The following is a 20,026-nucleotide window of genomic DNA, read 5'->3' as shown; positions in this document are numbered from 1 at the left end:
TAGTCCAACTACAGATTCTGATAAAAGAATTACGTCATCAGCAAATAAAAGAATAAAAAGTTCTAAGAGATCTGGAAATATTTGGATGCCATGCTTACCATTTGTCAAACTGTACACGTCGGTGCTGTTCCTTACGTTCCTCTCTGAACCAATGTCAAGTAAGTTCCCTTTCCTGAATCCCCACTGTTAACACACAGTATGATATAGCATACTAACAAACAGACAGACAGACAAGTTTATTCAGTAATCAGTCATACAGTCATTTGCATATGGTATTGATAATTAGTGCACATGCTGTTTAGGAGGAATATTTCTAATGTGCTGGAGTACATAATACAGAAAAAATACTAACATCTTTTATGATACAGTCATTGCGTAACGGAAAGAAGTAACTGTGCATAACATAAAATTGCATAATATAAAAGTTATTTGAAAAGATATAGAAATAACTCTAAATAGACATGTAGCAAAACACTTTGCATGAAATTTGATGTCACGTATCCCAGCAGTATATAAGAGAAAAGCAATACACCACCAGCGACCAAATCTAGACTTCCTGACGACTTGCAGGATCTCTGCTTCCTGCATGAGTCACCAGGATTTTGTATTTATGCCAGTAGTTGGGGAGTACTGTGATATAAGTAAATGGGTATTATTTCATGTTATGCCATTTTTAAGCAGAAGGATAATAACATGATTTGTGGTGTTTTCCTTCATCAATGTTTAACTGTTCACAGGATAATATCGAAATCTGTATGATTTGACACTTGGCATCGTAACACGCCCTTGACGAGTTGTGATGTCAAAAGTCAGTTAAAAAATTCAGTATCGTTTGTGTCCACCATTGGCGTTGATGCAAGCTTGACAACGATGACGCATAGACGACACTAAGCGATTGAAGAAAGCTTTGGCAATGTTGTTCCATGTCTGAACCAACGCTTGTCCCAATAAAGATAATGTCAGTGGCTGATTCTGGGCTTGACGTAAACGTCGCTCAATTCATCCCCAGCCTGCGCAATGAGGGACAGGTCCGGAGAAACAGCTGGCCAGGGGAGTAACAAAATGTTCTGCTGTCACAACATGAGCGACATGTGGACGGGCATTATCTTACTGAAGCGTCTCTGTCCTTGAATAAACTATTGCAATTGAGGCCCAATGATCTCATCCCTGTTTCGTAGACCTGTCCTGTTGCCATTGACAACATCAGAGCTGTTAATATGGCGTTTGCTTAGGCTGTGAAACTTGAGCTGACCTCTGTTAATCTTGAAGATATTGTTCTGGATCCAATGACAGTGACACAAGCAACAGTGCCACTATCCTTGGATCCATCTGTAAATAAGGATTTGTTTGTATTATATTTATTTCGTAATAGATTAAACTCATACCTATAATGTAAACATGTAAAACATGGTGTACTAGAGGTCCGCTCCTCTTCACTTCGTATGTTAAGAAGCTTGGGAGTGTTATTGCAGAACACAACGTAAATCGTCATCAACACGCTTAAGCACAGCTATACAACGTTTTTTCCTGCAGACCAGGAAGTCATGTAGCGCACTAACAGACATGAGTCAATGCCGTGATGACGTTAAAGCCTGTGTGACCGACAACAAATTTCAAGTTCAACAGTAAACTCGCTCGTTCGAAGAATGCTTTGACATCGTTCATTTTTCAGTGCAAACACACAAACTGACATTCATTAAATAAGGTGACAGACAAAATACTGCCTTGTGGACCCCCCTGACCCTGACTGTAATGAACAGACAGGGTTGACCCCACTCTGTTGAAAACGGTGATATAAAATTAGGTAAACGAACACTCAAACCAAAATCATGTATATTCTTTAAAATGCCGTGTTTTCAAGTAGTATCATATGCTTTCTCAAGATCAAAGAAAATTGAGAAGACATGTTGTTTTGATACGATACCATTTTTGACAAAGGATTCCAATCGTACTAAATGATGAAAAGTATTACGATTTACCCGGAAAGCACATTGTATATTTGTAATCAGTTTATTGGTTTCCAGATACCAAATTAATCAGTTATTTGCCATTCCTTCATGGTTTTTCAGATATAACTCGTTAAAGATATTTGTCTGTAATTTGACGGCCGGGGCTTTGGTATACGGTCTACGATGTCATTACGCCATGAATGTGGACAATTCTCAGATGCCCATATTTTGTAAAATATATCTAGAGGAGTTTCTAGACATGAATCAGGCAATAATTCATTAGAATCTTCACCATTGTCTGAACTGAATCTTATTCTTTTCTTCGGTTGTTTCTGATACTTTTATAACATAATTTGATGATGAAGAATGTTTCGCCAATTTTATTTGCGATGAGTGTTTTTTGGTTAATAAGTTATCACCGGCCTTCAGTTAATGAACAGTAGATTTGGAACCTTTCCCGTTTATTCTTTGTATAATGTTCCACACCTTTGAAATCGGTGTACGGGAATTTATTTTGGGAGCAAAGTTCCTCCAAGACTGATCATAACGCTTATTCAGCGCTTATTGAAATGCGTGCCGAGCCTTGGTATTAGAAAGTTAAGCTTTACCTAAATTATGGATAGCCTACACGTTAAAACAACATGATACGGTCCAGTGACCAGTAAGTATAGTTAATGTGCTGACCTAATTTCCCTTACTAAAATGAACTTGACCAAAAGTTAATTGTATGCAGTACGGAGTGAGTGAGTGAGTGAGTATGGCTTTACGTCGCTTTTAGTAATATTCCAGCAATATCACGGCGGGGATACCAGAAATCGGCTTCACACAATTTAGCCAAGTGGAGAATCGAACCCGGGCCTTCGGCGTGACGAGCAAACGCTGTAACCACTAGGCTACTCCACCGCCCCTGGAATACGGGAAAAAGACAAAAATAGTGTTTCTGGGTATAAGGTACCTTTAATCTTGCTGAGTGCATTTCATATTGAAATTGACAAAATGTCATGTATAGAGGATACTAAACGACCTTCCGTGTAATACCATTTTTATTAAACGAGTAAATGATTTGATGCTAATCTTTCATGAGTTTAATAAAGATGGTGTTTCACGGAAGCGAGTTTAGTATTCTCTTTATTACTCTCCAACATAAATTGATAGAAACTGCTTACAGTGTGATGACTCTGAGCTTTCCGCGAGTCAAGCAAGGCCTAATGCCATTGTGACAGAGGTATTAGCATTGTGACGTCATAACTGTGAAACATTATGACGTCATACGTCTAGAGGTATTACACTTGTGTAATGTTGCTGTGAAAATATTACACTGCAGTATCTTCCACGGGCGAGTGATAAAGTATATTCTACCATGAATCAAGAAAATACTAGATTCTGATTGGTTGTTCAGAAAAATCAGACGGCATCAATTGTGGATTGACGCTCATCTGATTGTAAGGCCGCTTCACCGCGCATTGACAAATCTTATTGTGAGAACTACTTCCGTTTGACCACAATGATGGCGGATCATAACAACTCCATGGACTTTGACGCTGACTTTCGAATATTCCACATAGGCAATTTTGGATTAAAAATGCGTTTGATTTCATTGCGCTTCACTGCGCACGTATAGAACACTGCCGCACTACTTCAGCTTGACCACCAACATGACTAATATCAACACAACAGACGTGATGGAAATGCTGATAAAACATTTATTTAAACTCGAAAAATACAATTATATGATTTCCCCCACACAATAATGAGGGAACCTCACTATCATATTACCTTCTATTATAAAAATATTCAAACTCAATTACAATACACAGCCCCAACATAAACAAAACAATATCTAACATATAAATCAGAAAGCCTTGTAAAAATACATCCCTATCTATACAAAATATGCAGCAAAACATTAGTAAACATTTACCTACCTGGTAAATGGTATATTTAATTCCGTTTAGAATGGGAAATTTGCAAGATAGATCTAACGGTCTGGTGAAACACCACATTTATGCCACTCATAGTCATACTCCATCAAAACCCGTTGCATCGTTCACAAAATAATTCTGTTCCAAGGAATCACAAGTTAGTCGCATGTACACTAAGCAGCAGCACTCATCGCTGCACTGTCACTCTGTTGTCGCATGCCGGGGGTGGAGGCAGTACGTGAAATCATGATCGGCCGGTCATAAAAAGCAACAGTCTTTGATGAGTTACAGGTCGTAGGTTGATCAGGAAAGGATCTATTCTTCGATTCTGCAGGGTTCAGATTCAACAGTCAGTCAAGTATTGTCCACTGTCACTTCAAATTTCAACCTTTCGCAAAATGTAAACACTGGCTCGTCCGCCATTTCAAACTGTTGCGTAACTGTCTACTTCGAAGAAAATAAGTAGGTCAGACGATTCCATTATAGTGTGGCCAGGGGGGTACATTTTCACGGCACACAAAACAATAGGCTGGTTTTAGTCGTGTGGAGTTGGGATGAAAAAAACCCCAAGATCTCGGGTATTACATAATTGCATTGAATAAACAGTAGTTTGATTTCTTTGGACAGAATATTGTTATGTTGTAATGTTAAAAAAATACGAACGGCACCTACCGCTCCCTTCACAGACGAGTTCAATTCGCCTCTCGTCCCATGCCGGATTACGCAGTGTCTTCCGCAGAGCGAGGAAGTTCGATTTTAAATGGGCCATGGTAGAATGGAGATAATCCTAGTGTGTTTGAAAATCAGAGACATGAATTTACTGAATTGATGGCGACTAAATATTTCAATTGAAACCTCAAGCTACGCGTTCGGTTCCAATTGAAATTTAGTCGCCATCAATTCAGTAAAGCATGTCTCTGATTTTCAAACACACTAGGTTTATCTCCTAAATACATGCACTATACGCCAAAAGAAACGTTACCCTCCTACATTTATGAATTACTTAAAAACTATCAAAGATATGTTGGAAGGTATTAGTTTACAAGAAAGCTTAACAACAGCTTTATGTAAATCACGAAACAAAATTCTCAAATGCATTCATATTTAGGGGAAATGCATCTTTTTCAGAACAGTTAAATTGTCCTATTTTCGTCCATGCCGAAATAAACCAAAACAGTGATTTAGATGTCCAAAAGAAAGGTTGAAATACAATTCTGGTTTGAGACAAAGATAAACCATTTAAAGTCACCATTTTTCAACTATTAAAACAAGAAACAACTGTTGTAGAGTGTGTAAAATTGTAAATTAATCATTCCTATGATTTCAGTCTTTTAAAACATTTTCTGCCGATTTGCATTGGAGAAAACAAGTAAAACGTGTCTTTGATATTGTGAAAAAATGTTTAGGAACATTTAAAATTATCTTTGTTATCATTTTTGCTTGCAAAGTAACCCTTTTCCATTTTCTGTGTACACATAGCAATATCAGTCGCCAAAACGCAGCAATATTCAAGCAGTATTTGCATCCATTTCACACGTAGAATGATTCTATAGGGTATAAAGAGAGCCTAGAATGCATGATATGATACACAAGTACGAGAAATAATAATAATGTGTCCATTTATATAGCGCTAAACTCCACACTAGGTATGCTCATAGTGCTAACAATCAAGGCCATTATTACCCCGGATAACCCAAGCTGCCTGTTAGGCGCTAGAAGGTTATAGTCATATGACTTTTTTTCCACCGGGTACCCATTTTCCTGCTGGGTGAACAGAGACAATTTTGAACAAACTCACTTGCCTAAGGTGAGACCACATGTGTCACATGTGCTTCGTTGTGGGGCAGGACTCAAGTCCTAGAAACTCTCAGGAGTCAAGCTGCCAAACACGGTCACCCATCCAAGGACTCTCCGAGCTCGACGCTGCTTAACTTCACCGATTTGTGACCTGAGCTTTAAGCACAGGACCACGCGCCACCACGATTAACAGCTGAAGAGAGAGAAAGAGCCATTGTAATGGTGCAGATGGGGTCGGAATACAATGCTGTTGCCAACGCCCTCGGATGCCATCGTATCACGGTTATAAGACTTATTCAGGGCTTCAGACAGACTGGGGGTCACCGTGGACAGACCAAGAAGTGGACGTCCACGCATCACAACGCCAGCCGAAGATAGGTACCTCCGTCATTAGGGAAGGAGGGTAACGTTTCTTTTGGCGTTTAGTGTATATACACTATATGGGGAAAATATGTCATTTTGACAAATCTTTATCTAGACACATTTTGCCTTGTCTATCGATTCAATGTTGTTGATGTGAGTGACAAATATGTAGCTGTTCGGGTGCGCTTTGGCGATCAGTGTCTTCAACTCATGATGCCATCGCTCAAGATGGGTATTCGTCCTGGACCCATATTGTCGAACTGTTTCCAGATTCCTGCAGGAAAGTGTGCTTCATAGTCCATCCATGTGCTTGTCATATAGTCATTGAAGCTGTTTATCTTCTCCGATTCTGGGCCTTCATCCATGGCGGTGATCCAAGTGTCCTGTACCATGTCTCGTGGAGGGGGTGGTGGGGCAGCGGCTTTCCTGACATGAGCCTGTACTTGTGGGATTTCCTTGTAGTCGTTGATCTGTCCAATTTCAGCCACATTTCGCCAAATAGCATGTGTGGACGAAGCATCCACGCACCCTACAATCCGGATAAATCTCCTCCATTGCCCTGATGGCTGACACCACAAAGTCTGTTTGAATCTCCTCTACCGCAAGTTCAGCCCCATCTCTATTCCTAACAACATCAGTAAACAGCGTGAATAGTCTGGCTTAAGTGGCCCTAGTACGATTTGGTAACAGCGCAAGTATACATGGGTACATATCCATATTCACAATATAGTGTATGACATAGAGCTGGTCCCATAGGGCGGGAGCAACATGAAGAATTCCACCTATAAACCATTTGTCAGCACTGTGGAGCAGGTTCAGCATGTCATCTGAAGAACACTCCGGACCAACCACAGCTTTGAAACTTGCCATTCATTACCACCAATATCATCATGTCGTTTACTTCAAGGGAAACTGCATTAATTACACTTACTCCAAACACAACAACATATCCTTCAGTGACTGGAAAGTGGGTTGCTCCATTATGTTATAGGTCAAAATTATTCATTTCCCATTCTGCCTACAGTATTTTCTGTATGCAAACTGGGATGTAGGCAAACTGGGATTGTAGGCAGAATGGGATGTAGGCAAACTGGGATTGTAGGCAGACTGGGATGTAACCGTAGCACAAAACTGAACGACGTCATCTCTGAACTGAAGTGTATCGATGTTCACATAGTGCTTTTATCATGTTTGCGTATTTCGTGTATATGTTGCCTCAAAACATTTGTAGTACTTTTAAGTTGCAAACTACTTTTGATATTGGGAAAACCTACTTACCAGCTACAAGAATGAGCTGAACGAATGCATTCAGGAATCCCCGTGTCTTCATGATTCTGTTTGATAGTAGTTTCGAGAAGTAACTGATAATAGAATATTCATTTTAAAGGAAGTGGCAGTTAGTGTTGGATCCAATTGCTGGGGCGAGTGATGACTGACAGTCAGTAGGCGTTAATGCCGCTTTGAACATTATTCCGTCATAGCAGGCCCGAAGGCAATACAAGTTAGCATCGCACATTGTACCAGTATGGGCTATCGAACCCGGTGTCTTCGCCGTAACGAGTAAAAACTTTAACCACTTGTTTATAAAGTCTTTTCATAAATTGTATAGTATGTTTGTATAATAGCCGGAAGAGCAATAAAGCGTGTCGTTATTGCAGGGTTATTTTCTAGGTTGAGTAAATGTTGTTTTATGCAGCTTTTAATATTTCCGCATTATCAAGGCTGTTGACATCAGTGAGTGAATTAAGATTTCCAGTCACATAATTCAACGATATCGTGGCTAAAACATGTCATACTTAAATATTTTTGTGTTATATTATAAAATCTGCCAACAAAAGACAGTAAAACAACTAAAATATCACAGATTTAAAACTAGCATGTGACTTAAAATGGTATACTATTTAGAACATTACAATATAAATACGAGCTATAGATCACCAACCACTGGAGGTAACTCACCATACTGGAGTGAGTGAGTGAGTGAGTGAGTGAGTGAGTGAGTGAGTGAGTTTAGTTTTACGCCGCTTTCAGCAATATTCCAGCAATATCACGGCGGGGGACACCAAAACACCATACTGGGGACCATGAAGACTTAGTGTACTTTTGCTATCTTCATGGTCCCTAGCTGGGTTTACACCATCACTTCAGCCACAGGCAGTTGAACTGACATTTGGCCATAACTTAAAACAATAAACATTCTACGGTAAAACGTTTGGTGGACCGAAATTTACGTGTCTATTCACAAAGCATTAATCAAAATTATTTAGTCAATTATTATTATAAGATATTTATATAGCGCACGTATCCACGCAACTAATGCATGCTCAAGGCGCTGGTATTTTTTCATTCGATCATTGGATGTCAATCTCAACGGCACATCGTATTATCAATCTCAACTCCCTGGGGAGTATACACTCTTGCAGCCACTAGGCGCACCGAGTTATTGAGGCTTTCTCATCCTAACGAGGTTCTCTTTTGAAAATGCAATATTATTGAAAAGGTCCTTAATAGATAAAGCTTTGAAATATTGACCCTCTGAGATGGAAAATCTATTCAGTCAATCAAGACATGCTTGACTCTGATTCTCTCATCAAAAGGGATACAGAATGAGGGACCACAGAGTGAAAGCGTGAGTATAGTTTTATGCCGCGTTTAGCAATATTCTAGCAATACCACCAGGACACCAGAAAATTGGCTTCACACATTGTCCCATGTGGGGAATCGAACCCGGGTCTTCGGCGTGACGAGAGAACGCTTTAACCACTAGGCTACCCCACCGCCCGGGAGGACCACAGAGGTAAATCTGTTAGAGTGGACAGCCAAAGCCTGCATGTCTTCGTAGTTAGGTTAAGGGAGTGGCTTAGTAATGTCGTGGTTTTGGATCATTGTCCGGCCGAACATATTTACCTGTTGTTCACGAATGTGTCACTGGGCAGTACCCATTGTTACAAGAAATTTGCATTTGTGCTTCGTTTTACCAAGTTGATATGTAATATCTATTTTAATTATATATAAAGAAATGCATATTATAATTGATCATAAAAAATCTTTGTGAAGTTTATTTTAAATTTGTAAAAAATATAACTGTAAAATTAGAATTAAGATTTCACTATAAATGGAATTTCAACGTGTAACTCTGGTTCGATACTTTACTTCGAAATGTCTATAAATATAAATGTGTCATATTTAAGAAGTCTGACAAAAAATTGTGTTACATTATGTCAATTAAAATGTCGTAGAAAGATAAATTTCATCCATTAATTTTCATTTTAGTGTCCTAATAGATACTTAATTTTCTGCTTTTGATTTTCCAGCAATGCTCCTGAAAGAAATGACAGAACCAAGTTCAGATCCTGCAAGTCCGGGTTCATGTGATGATACCGAGTTGACTACCATTCCAGAGTCACCAACTGCAATGACAGAGTTGCCCTCAGCCACATCACAGACATGGGCTGAACGGCGACCAGATCTTCAACATTCGAGGTTCGAGTGCTAGTACTGTAACAAGGTGCTAGCAACAAAGATGGGAAATGAAAATGCACACCCGGAAACATACAAGCAGTTTCCCTACGTATGCAACCAGCGTAGTAAAGGATTCAATACTCGTGTCCTTCTTAAAGCTCACCTTGCCAAGCATCAAGGAAACCGTATGCGACTTGCAAACTTTGTGGAAAAGCTTCAGCAAGGCCATTGGCACTAAAGCGGCACCATGCCTTATATGAGGACACAACTTTTAAATGTGAATTTTGTGACAAAACTTTTCATACAAAGGATTCAAAATCAACACATCAAGTTTCTCATCAAGCTAAAACAGAAAGGTGTCCGGTATGTGGCAAGGACTTCCACGAAACAACAATACAAAGCACATGCGTCAAATTCATGGTGAGAAGAAACACCAGTGTGAGTTGTGTCGCTACGCTACCAGCAGGAAGGCCGACTTGATGAGGCATGGGGCTATGCACAAACCCACTAAAATTGAAATTTGTTCAGTGTGTGGGATGATGGCTGGTTGTTGTACGCCGCATTCAGCTATATTCCATTTTGTGGAAGCCGCGGTGCCTGAACAGGTTAGGCGGCTGATTGTGTGCTGGCAATGACTCTGAGGGTGTGGGTTCAAATCCCGGATGGGACTCAACCCAACCAAAGTATTAGAATATGTACTTTACTAAGAAAGTGTAATCCCAAATATAACATATGTTACCCGTGGCGTATTAATCTGCGATCCTTGTCAGTATTGGACTTTGATCCATTAGATTGCCTCTCTTTAGTTACAGATGTCCGCTAATAATAAGACTGAGCCTTTTTACCACGTTTCCTTGACACAGGTACACAATCACGATGACGTCGTCGCTGGAGAAGTGGAGAAATGTTACCGCGACACTTGACCGGAATTCATCTAATCTGGACATATTAAAAAATATATTCTAATAACAGTAATGATTTTTGTGACGATTGTTTGATCTGCAGTCTTGAAGTTGGTGAGTCAATAATGAAACATACAACAGATCGACGTTTCCGTGTAGATTCGTTTAGCTTGATAACGTTGTAAGAATGTACAACGTCGCTCTATGCAATAAACAACAAGTTGTCATCAATAATGCTGTATGCTTCATTGTGTGATGATATAACTCATGTACTTGAAGCCATCTTGTCAAATCCAGACTTGTACAAGATGGTTTCCTTTAACTGCGATATTGATGTTCTGACTTCACTTTGATCGGAAACGTTTTGTTTGACTCTGCATGAGAGTAATGTTGATGAGACACAAAACATCTCGTCCATGTATCAAGCACATCACATTGTGAAACAATCACGTGGCAACAGCGTGCTTGGTACATTTTTAACCATGATTCAACCGTGAGAATTTTCAATGCGAATTATCGCTAACTAACTCAAATACATTGCGTTCTTGACCTGTAAAATTGAACATATCGGTGAAATCATTTCTTGTGTCAGTAGATCTCGGTTCGATCTATATTGTTTACAGTCATTGCTGTTGTCACAGGCAGAAATAAACCATTTATTCGCATCCTCGGCAGAGTGACTGACATTCGGACTGTATTGACGTATAAAATCAATACGATGTTTCAAAATATCGCTTAGATTTCTTCAAAACATCTACACACTAATTTGGTTCCCTCTTCCAGCACAATCATACATTTATTTGCATGAATCCGCTTCATAAGCCAAAGATGCAAAATAATATATCTATCAAATGCCTACCTTTTGTTATGTACAATGGCACTTCTTGAAGGCACGTACGCTTGATTCCAAGTCATGAAGTGAATAATTTACTTTTGAATGTTTCGTAAGGACTAAAAAGCTACAGTTATGTAGATGCAATTTAAGAAACCCATAAATGTAAAGTGCCATTTTTCTGAACACGTGGGGACCAAATGCAAACTGTGAGACCAAGAACATACGACAATGTGGTCGGAATAGTCTGTACCCTTCCCTTAGATAATAACCTAGAATAGTCTGTACCCTTCCCTTAGATAATAACCTAGACCAACGCTTAGTCTCTGAATATATACAGTTTTGACAGAAACAAACAATTGGTTTTACACTGAAAAGGAGCCCCGGTGAGATGTGAGATACCTGATTCTGAGGAAATCTAGACTTGCTATATATAGAGCTTTAGCAATGCAGAAAGGGCTTGTTAGAAGGAAAAACAATGTGATGTCTTTCAGTGGCATTTAGAAGTTGTACATTGATGTCCAAGATATTTTTATGGATTAAACTTCTTTTTAATTTCCCTCACGACGTTTCGAGACCATTCCAGGTCTAACTGCCAGTTCACCTGATAAAGGGACCTGGAATGGTCTCGAAACGTCGTGAGAGAAATTAAAAAGAAGTTTAATCCATAAAAATATCTTGGAAAAACAATGTGGTTCAGGGACTGAGACTAATAATAACCTTGTATGTTGTGTTTTAGCTCCTTGAAAGGTAAATGCAACCACTTAGACGTCTATAGTCGGAATGTAATGTTTTCTTTCTGGAAACACCTGATGCAAAGCGTGAGACCATTATACTCGACCTTGTGGCTGCAGCGTCCGCCTTTAACTTGCTTTTCCTTTCTTTGTGTATCCGTCCCTTGGATAATTATGTTGTCTACGCAGTTTTAGCTCCTTGAATTTTCAAACGTAAACATCCATTGATTGTCCTTTCAACCATATTAATGTTATTGTATTCTTTGTTACGAATCAACAACTGACAAAACTTTATGCAAAGAGACTAACATAAATCGATGTTAAACTGATATTATGGTTAATTTATTTGAAAAGTAATTATCAAACAAACTAAACATAATTATTATAAATCCAGGACACCGCGGGTTAAAAGCATTATTAATTAATCAACATTGAATACATTTCTGGTGATATGATCATTTTTCTACCGTACCAGTGTAAAACAGAACACTGATAATATGTGAATGTGGACAATGGGGGAACGTGTGAAAATACAGCATTATTGCGTCTAGTTTAACCTTTACCTCGTGTCGCTAATACTGCTACCATATCGATATGAGCACGAGTCAATATGTGCCCCGAGGTCTAATCCAGACAGACAACACATAACAAGAACGATGTATCAAACTGTTTACTTATTTTGGCTGCTAATATCATCTTTTAGCAATCACAAATGAAATAAAATCGTTAACAATTTAATTGGTAAGATGCAGATAGATATGAACATTAATTACATGTATTCTGATGAATACAAAATAAAGTTAAATCAACAAAATAAAGTTAAAATCTATAAAGAGAGTGATATAATTGAAACAAATTGTGATATTTATATCTGATAAAACGGTTTCATTCTTGGCTACAATCGTTAACTTTTTGAGTGGCACGAGGAGAGTTCTATGGATATACAACATCTTTGATATTAATCTGAGCGACGTTTTGGTGTATATGGCTGACATAGAGTTGATGGGGCGTTATATTTTAACTAGATATATTATGACTGAAAAAGCCTTTTTGAACCATCCAATTTCATTTTTTATTGCTCTCAAGATAGTAAAACACTACAGTATTCAGTGAAAACATATTTCACACTTCAATTGCATGCACAACAAAAGTGAAAAATGTGATTTCAAATGTGGAAACAGAAAATCAGAAATAACAAACTGAGAATATAAGTGAAAAGTTTTTATTGAAGTTACTGTAGTCATTCTTCTGGCAACAATCCATTTCTGGAGGGAATATATAGAGATTATTACAAGAGCAAGTGTGTCATACGACTTATACGAAACGAGTGTGAAATTGTGTATTGCCCGAGCTTTCTTTATTGTCCATTTTATTCATGTACATTTGTGCAGTAAAACACGGTAAGCAAGTGTGACAGCCCTCTTTATTGACGTCAAGTTCAATTGTTTAATGACGTCACAGACGATCATATACGGAAACAGTGGTTGCTAGGCAAAAGTGATATGTGCACATGTGCACATAGGATAAATCTGACACTGGTTATGTTTCACCATATGGATAATAAATGTTTCTAAGTAGTTTTAAAAGTATATTTATTTCCGGTTTGATTCCACATGCCTTATAATAAAAGTATATCTTTGATGAAAATATGGAAATCGTTACAGCCAAAACAAATAAGACATTTGTCAGTTAATCATGTGTTAAAGAATTATGAAGCCATTTACATTTCCCAAAGCCAAGACAGAGCCCCGCGACCCCAAGGATGGTGATCAATCTTCAGGTGCTGGCAATCTGTAGCCTCCTTCTGTATTGTATTGTCTTGAAAAGTGATATAATGTTAAAGTTACATGATGCCGATGTAACAAAACTTAACTGACCCAACAAGACTGATGTTCTCATTGAAAGGATTACAAAGGCTACACACCAATGCCCTTCCGGATTCGTTTATAATTAATTCCCTCTCTGATTAGATAATTTTTATGAAGAAATTCGAACTGCAAATTTGAAACATCTAATCTAAGGTTGATCCTTCAGTTCATACAAGTAGACACAAAATACATTTTCAAGTTACATTCACAATCAGATTGCCATTGTTTCAGAAACGCTTAGATTACGTGTGTTTTTTATATTAAGTTACAAAATATCCTCATCTGATTAAAGTTACATCAGATCATTTACGAATCTGTATGTAAACCCCAAATATATTCTGCAATATCATGATCGTTTACGTTTTCTTGATTGTTGATTTCCAAAAGACTGGTACATTAAAAATAGATATCTAGATCCTAACATTGTACCGTGTATCGGACTACTTAAGTATTAATTCGTAAAATCATTACATTCATCTATTAGCCTACTGTATCAGTGGTATATTGCTTATTGGAAGTTGCTGATAAGGCCAAAATTGCTGAGACAAAACATTTTATGTATCAGCCTTAATTTTGGATTTTCTCCAAAAGCTGTTCCAAACTTTACACCTTTCTTGTAAAGGTTTTCAGCATTTGCCTGCTTTCCAACATTATCACCCAAAGTGAAACTATATGTTTAATTGGGACACCAGAGGGGTTAAACATAATCAGAGAGTGGGTAGTTTCAGCACGACAATGAAGGCTCTAATGTGAATCGTCATGCTGAATTCACTTACCTCATATTTTCTAGTCGACATTTTACTCAATGCTAATGTGTTTATAGCTAAGTTTTCCCAATAATGTTGATGTCCTTTTGTCCATTCAACATGATGTCAACTTATTCAACTGCTGTATTTCATCGCCCCTCGGTGTTCAGTTTGATAGTTGTGGCAGATTGTAGAACACTGTACCACTTCCTTAGCCCGAGGTTCGGTGTATATATACTGAGGGAAAAAAATAAGGGATCACATGAAAGCACAAGTGTTCATTTATTTGTTTCCAGGTTTCTTCACAAGCTTTTGTGAAGAAACCTGGATAAAAATAAAGGAACGCTTGTGCTTTCATGTGATCCCTTATTTATGTCCGCCAGTATATATATTTCAGATGACAATGTGTATGGGCATCAAGCAGCACCGCATATCACTACGTGTGTTTGTAAACGTTAATGTCTTAGCGTAACTTTCAAATGAATGAAGCTGATTTGTGGTATCCCCCCTCTGGAATTACTGGAATAACGCTAAACGCGGCGTAAAGCAATACACTCTCACACGGTGCCACAGAAATACGCCTTCTTAAACGAGGCAGATACTGTAACAAGCAACGCTATTACAACAAAGAGTGAGTGAGTTAAATATTACGTCACATCGGCAATGTTTCCACCATATCGTGACGACAGAAAGTCATGTAAACATAGAGTCTGTTCTACATCGGACCAGCCCATTACATGAAATATTCGCACAGAATGTAGTCACAGTAATGACAGGTTGTATCCATCAGTCCATTGCTGTCCATAGCGAGGCAGTTCTGTCCCGATGTTTCCCCGTTTGGCTGGCCTGGTGACCAGTCAATGGGCGGCATTGGCCTTGCAATCCCTTCCTCCCAGTAGGCCCACTCTCCGGTGCTGGGGTTCCGGTCTCCCCGGATATAGGCTGAAATGTAGGAAACGATGGATATCAAAATAGTGGACGCTATAACAACAAGAGTACAAATAATACAACAAATACTAAAATGGACAAACCAAAAACCCATCTACATTAAAAAGAAGAAAGAAAAGAGAGAGAGAGAGAGAGAGAGCAATAATAAGTACTTTTTCTTTCCGTGACTTCATTCAAATCAAACTATATAGATTAGTTGTATTTTGTTTATTCCTAGATAGTATATATTTCGCTATTTAAGAATAGGTTAGCATTCCACACAACTACTGGGAAGCTTTGTTTGCCAATGGTCCAGAGCATTTACCCAAAGTAATCCTAAGGTGTTTTTATACGTAAATTATGATACTCACTTCACTGTTTTACTGCCCTTTGTGGACATGTATTTAATACTAACTAACTTGTTCTCATCGCGATATGGCTGCCAATATTACCGATGCTATGAGACATTTCAGCGAACTCAAATCTTCCATCATTTATGGATGTTTTCATTTTTTGTGGCTTGTATATAAAAAGTGTTTTTGAAAGTTAAAGTTAATACCACATCCAAATAGTTCATGACACTCACCACATATACAGTAAATATTATAAGCACGTATTCTTTCACGTATGGTTATTTTCATATGTCATGTCTGTATCTAATATGTAAATGAAAGTTTTATAGTTAATACCAATATTTAATAGTTAATTATTTGATAATCTAAACAGAAAATGTCATAATTACTATGATCGCCAGCTGGTATCAGAAGCTTGAAGAAGTCCTGCTTTTCCTGAGTATCAATCTTCATTAAATCAGAACCTCCTTCTTGTATACATATGTCCTGGTCTGCTGGGCTGCTTGAGGAGAAGCGCTTGTAACAAACTTGGAGAGTTACTTCATAGATGAAACCACTTCCAATCGGACAACCACGATAACCTAAAAGAAGTAATAATGCAATTGAATTGAAGGCTTATTTTAGCTTGAACTTCAATTAATGTTCATAATGCACTATGCCAGACGAGAGAGTACGAATGTCCCATTTCATTCAAAATATTTTTATTTCTACCATCGTTTTCATGGTAGAGTATGTGTTCATTTAATGTGGGGCTATATTTCCCAATATTCGCCGACATCGGAAAGGACGGCGTAAATCCAGGTGGGTTCCACGCAGGTAGCCAAAGTACTGTCCTTAGTATGGCTATCTACCTTCAGGTGCTGGTGATCCATAGCCCGTTTCTATATTCCATTGATCTCTATAGTGATGGCCTTTAATGACAACATGCAGGTTTTAAACCAAATCTGTGATATTCTGGTACTTTTACTCCCCTTTGGAGACAAGTTTTTAATGTTGAAATTTATTTATGTTTAACGTATAAATTGTTCTCGTCTGAAATAGTGTCGATGTGCATGACGTTAAACTTTAACTCAGTGGACGTCATCGGCTTCCATGCCAAGAAATACAAGTGTAAATACATGTATTGCTTTGCGAATAATTTCCTTCTCTGTCTCCCCATCCCCTCTAAATAATTATACGTTTAGCGTAAATACATTTAAGGGTGAGGACAATTTTATGGATATACAACTTCTGTATTCTGTATACATCCCCAACTTCTAGAATGCCAATCAAAGAAGACAAATAACCTTTTAGTGCAACCTTTCAAAAATAAATATTCTGAGAATTGCAACGTAAACTCACCGTGTCCAGGAATAAATGGAATAGTTCCATTGCAATTTTGATTCCTTTGAAAGTTGTATATCAGTAACTCCATATCAGGTGTAGCCGAGGGGTCTGCCACAATACTTCCGTCGTATAAATAACACGTAAGGTTATGGGTGAACGCTATGGCCCCACACGTGGACATACGTACACACGCGTGGGTACAGTCACGTACACCGTCCACATTCACAACCGTCGCATAATTTGTTGGGAGGGTATTCATTAGAACCAGATCGAACACCATCTTAACGCTAGCCATGTTAAACGTGTAATGTCTGCTCCGCGTGTGGTATTGATTAAAAGAAACAAACTTTCGATTTTAAACAAGCAGTTTCTGCGTCAGTTGAACGCATTCGCTCCCACTTCTGATTCATGTAAGTAGCAAATAACACGTATTTATTGAATCGGGTTTTAAAGTTCAAAAGTTCTGAACATACAGCTTAAGGTTGTCTCGGATCCTCTGTCACCGATACCAAATGACTATCATAACATTATGACCTCGGCAACTTTTGGCAATACCTTTGTGATCACAATATTAATTTACCACACTCTCACCAATTAATTCGTAATGAAACTATCTAAATTATTCCATTGTGCACACGTAGAACTTTGTCCAGTCTAATCGTTGTCAGAATTCAATAACGTGTACTTTTAATGATATTGTCTTTCCCCGTGGGCAATCTTTACTGTTTGAAGACAATTTCTCTTCAAATATTGTCTACATAGATTATGACTAATTGCCAATTATCAAACCAGCAGTTAAGTTGCTTGATTCAATTTTTAGCCTACTTTGACTAAAAGTCTACTTCAGCTCCAATCAAGGCCAAGTAACTTACTTTCATAAGTGTAGGAGTATTTAAGTGTCCTAAATGTTGCTATTCGTTCTATCACAAGGTAATGTTGCATTGACTAAAGCCTGTTATTAAGTATTTACGCACTTGTATGAATTAAACACTAGGAAACGCCAGGAGTATATGCCAAGTAAGTACCTGTCAACACAGATAGACTTGTCAGACGTGACGTAGACACGTGCTCTTGCGTAACGCTGGGGCCGTCAACTCTTCATGAACGGTTCTACCACCGATTGTCCTAATCCCAGGAATTGTCTGTTGATAAGTTGCCAGCCTGGTATCGATTCAATAGATGTACCAACCGAATATAGTTGTTCTGTTGACGTAACGCCAAACGTGGATGACTGACTGACTGACTGAGTTTGGTTTTACGCCGCTTTTAGCAATATTCCAGCAACATCACGGCGGGGGACACCAGAAATGGGCTTCACACATTGTACCCATGTGGGGATTCGAACCCGGGTCTTCGGCGTGACGAGCCAACGCATTAACCTCTAGGCTACCCCACCGCCCCCCAAACGTGTATTGCTCTTGTGTAGACAATGGCTCCAAACAGATACTATTGTATTTCGATGAACATTACAATGTCTTGAAAGTCCGATTTACGCCATTCCTGTTGGCAGCAACACACTCATAGGCCCGTAGACGTTGTTGAGTTTCAGGAAGTAAGTGTTATTTACCGTTGAAAACAATTTTTCCAAACAAGTTAAAGCTGAACATTCAGTGTGTGCTGTTAATATCACAAATACGTGCTCCAAAGCATACGAAATCTAGGTGAAGGTGAATCACTACCTTTAATGAACTGACATATGCATTATTTAATTTCAGAATTTGATGTGTTTTTAAATGCAAGATATTACCCCGGTTCATTCCAGAAAGTTCTAAGGCGAGGAAGTAACAAACTAAGACATTATCTGAAACTCTACCACACAGGAACCGTGTTACACACATTTTGGAAATAAGCTGTCCTTGACTGGTGTTTTCATGACATGTAGGGTACTGGAAATATGGCATGAGACAGTAAAATAAATGAACTAAACATATACCTGTTTCAGATTATGAAATTTATTCAGGATTAAAAACACCAAAACTGAATAATTCACATGGATCTGACGGAATTGAAAGGTCATCCATTAGAGCAACTAAGATCTCCTACTTTAACTATATTGTTTAATAAATTGTTTGAAATAGGAACATCTCCGAAACAGTGGGGAAACGGTAATAATCTGTCCATTTCACAAGACTGGCAGTGTCCGTGACCCTGATAACTACAGAGGAATACACCTCATGGACTCTTTGTGTAAGGTACTGTGTTGCCCTGAAGAACACAGGCGTGATCAGAACTATATTTTAGCTGAAACTCAGGCTGGCTTCAGGTCAAATTATTCTACTATAGACCAGGTCTTCTGCGATGATACATAAATATATGTCCAAACCAAAGGAAGGTTTAATTGTACATGCCCTGGTTTTAAAATGCTACTGATATTGTTTTGTTCCAGATTCTAATTAACATGGCTATTAGTGGTAATCTATCGTAACTTTGTTGTGTCAGTATATTCAATCTGTTAGCTTGTATCCGAACGGAGAATGAATTAACAAGTTCTTAAAGAGTAATCCTGCCACCCGTAGTTATCTGATTTGTCTGATAAAACTGGTAGAGCCTGTATATTTATATAAAGGGGTTTTCCTCGAGCTCCTGCTGTTTTCTTGGACCATCTTTTTGGACCAAGGTACAGTATTGTTTTTTTGCACAAGCTTCCCTAGAATGTCGGTTCTAAATCAAACTATAATCTACGCAGTTCTCTAAATATACCGATTCCTATTCAAAGACTTTAACATTCAAAAGAATCCTTCTTTCCATCCACAATATGCTCTTGGAACAATTTACCAACCACCGTTCGTAATTCAAAAAGTGTTTCAACTTTTAAATCATATATAACTGATAACCATGCATGTGC

At 38.3% G+C, this 20,026-nt stretch overlaps 1 protein-coding gene and 1 long non-coding RNA gene across 2 annotated transcripts; both read right to left on the bottom strand.

Moving 5' to 3' along the window:
* Positions 1-13,169: 13,169 nt before the first annotated feature.
* On the bottom strand, positions 13,170-14,862 carry LOC124257524. The gene is made up of 2 exons (XR_006893293.1): positions 14,259-14,862; positions 13,170-13,312 (listed from the first exon to the last, which is right to left on the bottom strand). It is a non-coding gene; the product is annotated as an uncharacterized LOC124257524 (long non-coding RNA).
* An 80-nt stretch (positions 14,863-14,942) lies between these two features.
* LOC124257523 lies at positions 14,943-17,462 on the bottom strand. Its single transcript, XM_046691619.1, has 3 exons — positions 17,197-17,462; positions 16,245-16,436; positions 14,943-15,517 (listed from the first exon to the last, which is right to left on the bottom strand). The coding sequence occupies exons 1-3, from the start codon at positions 17,459-17,461 to the stop codon at positions 15,309-15,311; spliced, it is 666 nt and encodes a 221-aa protein (XP_046547575.1). The 5' UTR covers position 17,462; the 3' UTR covers positions 14,943-15,308.
* Between the last annotated feature and the right edge of the window lie 2,564 nt (positions 17,463-20,026).

This window comes from Haliotis rubra, unplaced genomic scaffold, assembly GCF_003918875.1.
Source record: "Haliotis rubra isolate DU_JTF1 unplaced genomic scaffold, ASM391887v1 Scf664, whole genome shotgun sequence".
NCBI lineage: Eukaryota > Metazoa > Mollusca > Gastropoda > Lepetellida > Haliotidae > Haliotis > Haliotis rubra.
The sequence above is the reverse complement of the archived record's forward strand: the minus strand, read 5'-3'. Positions and strand labels throughout refer to the sequence as shown.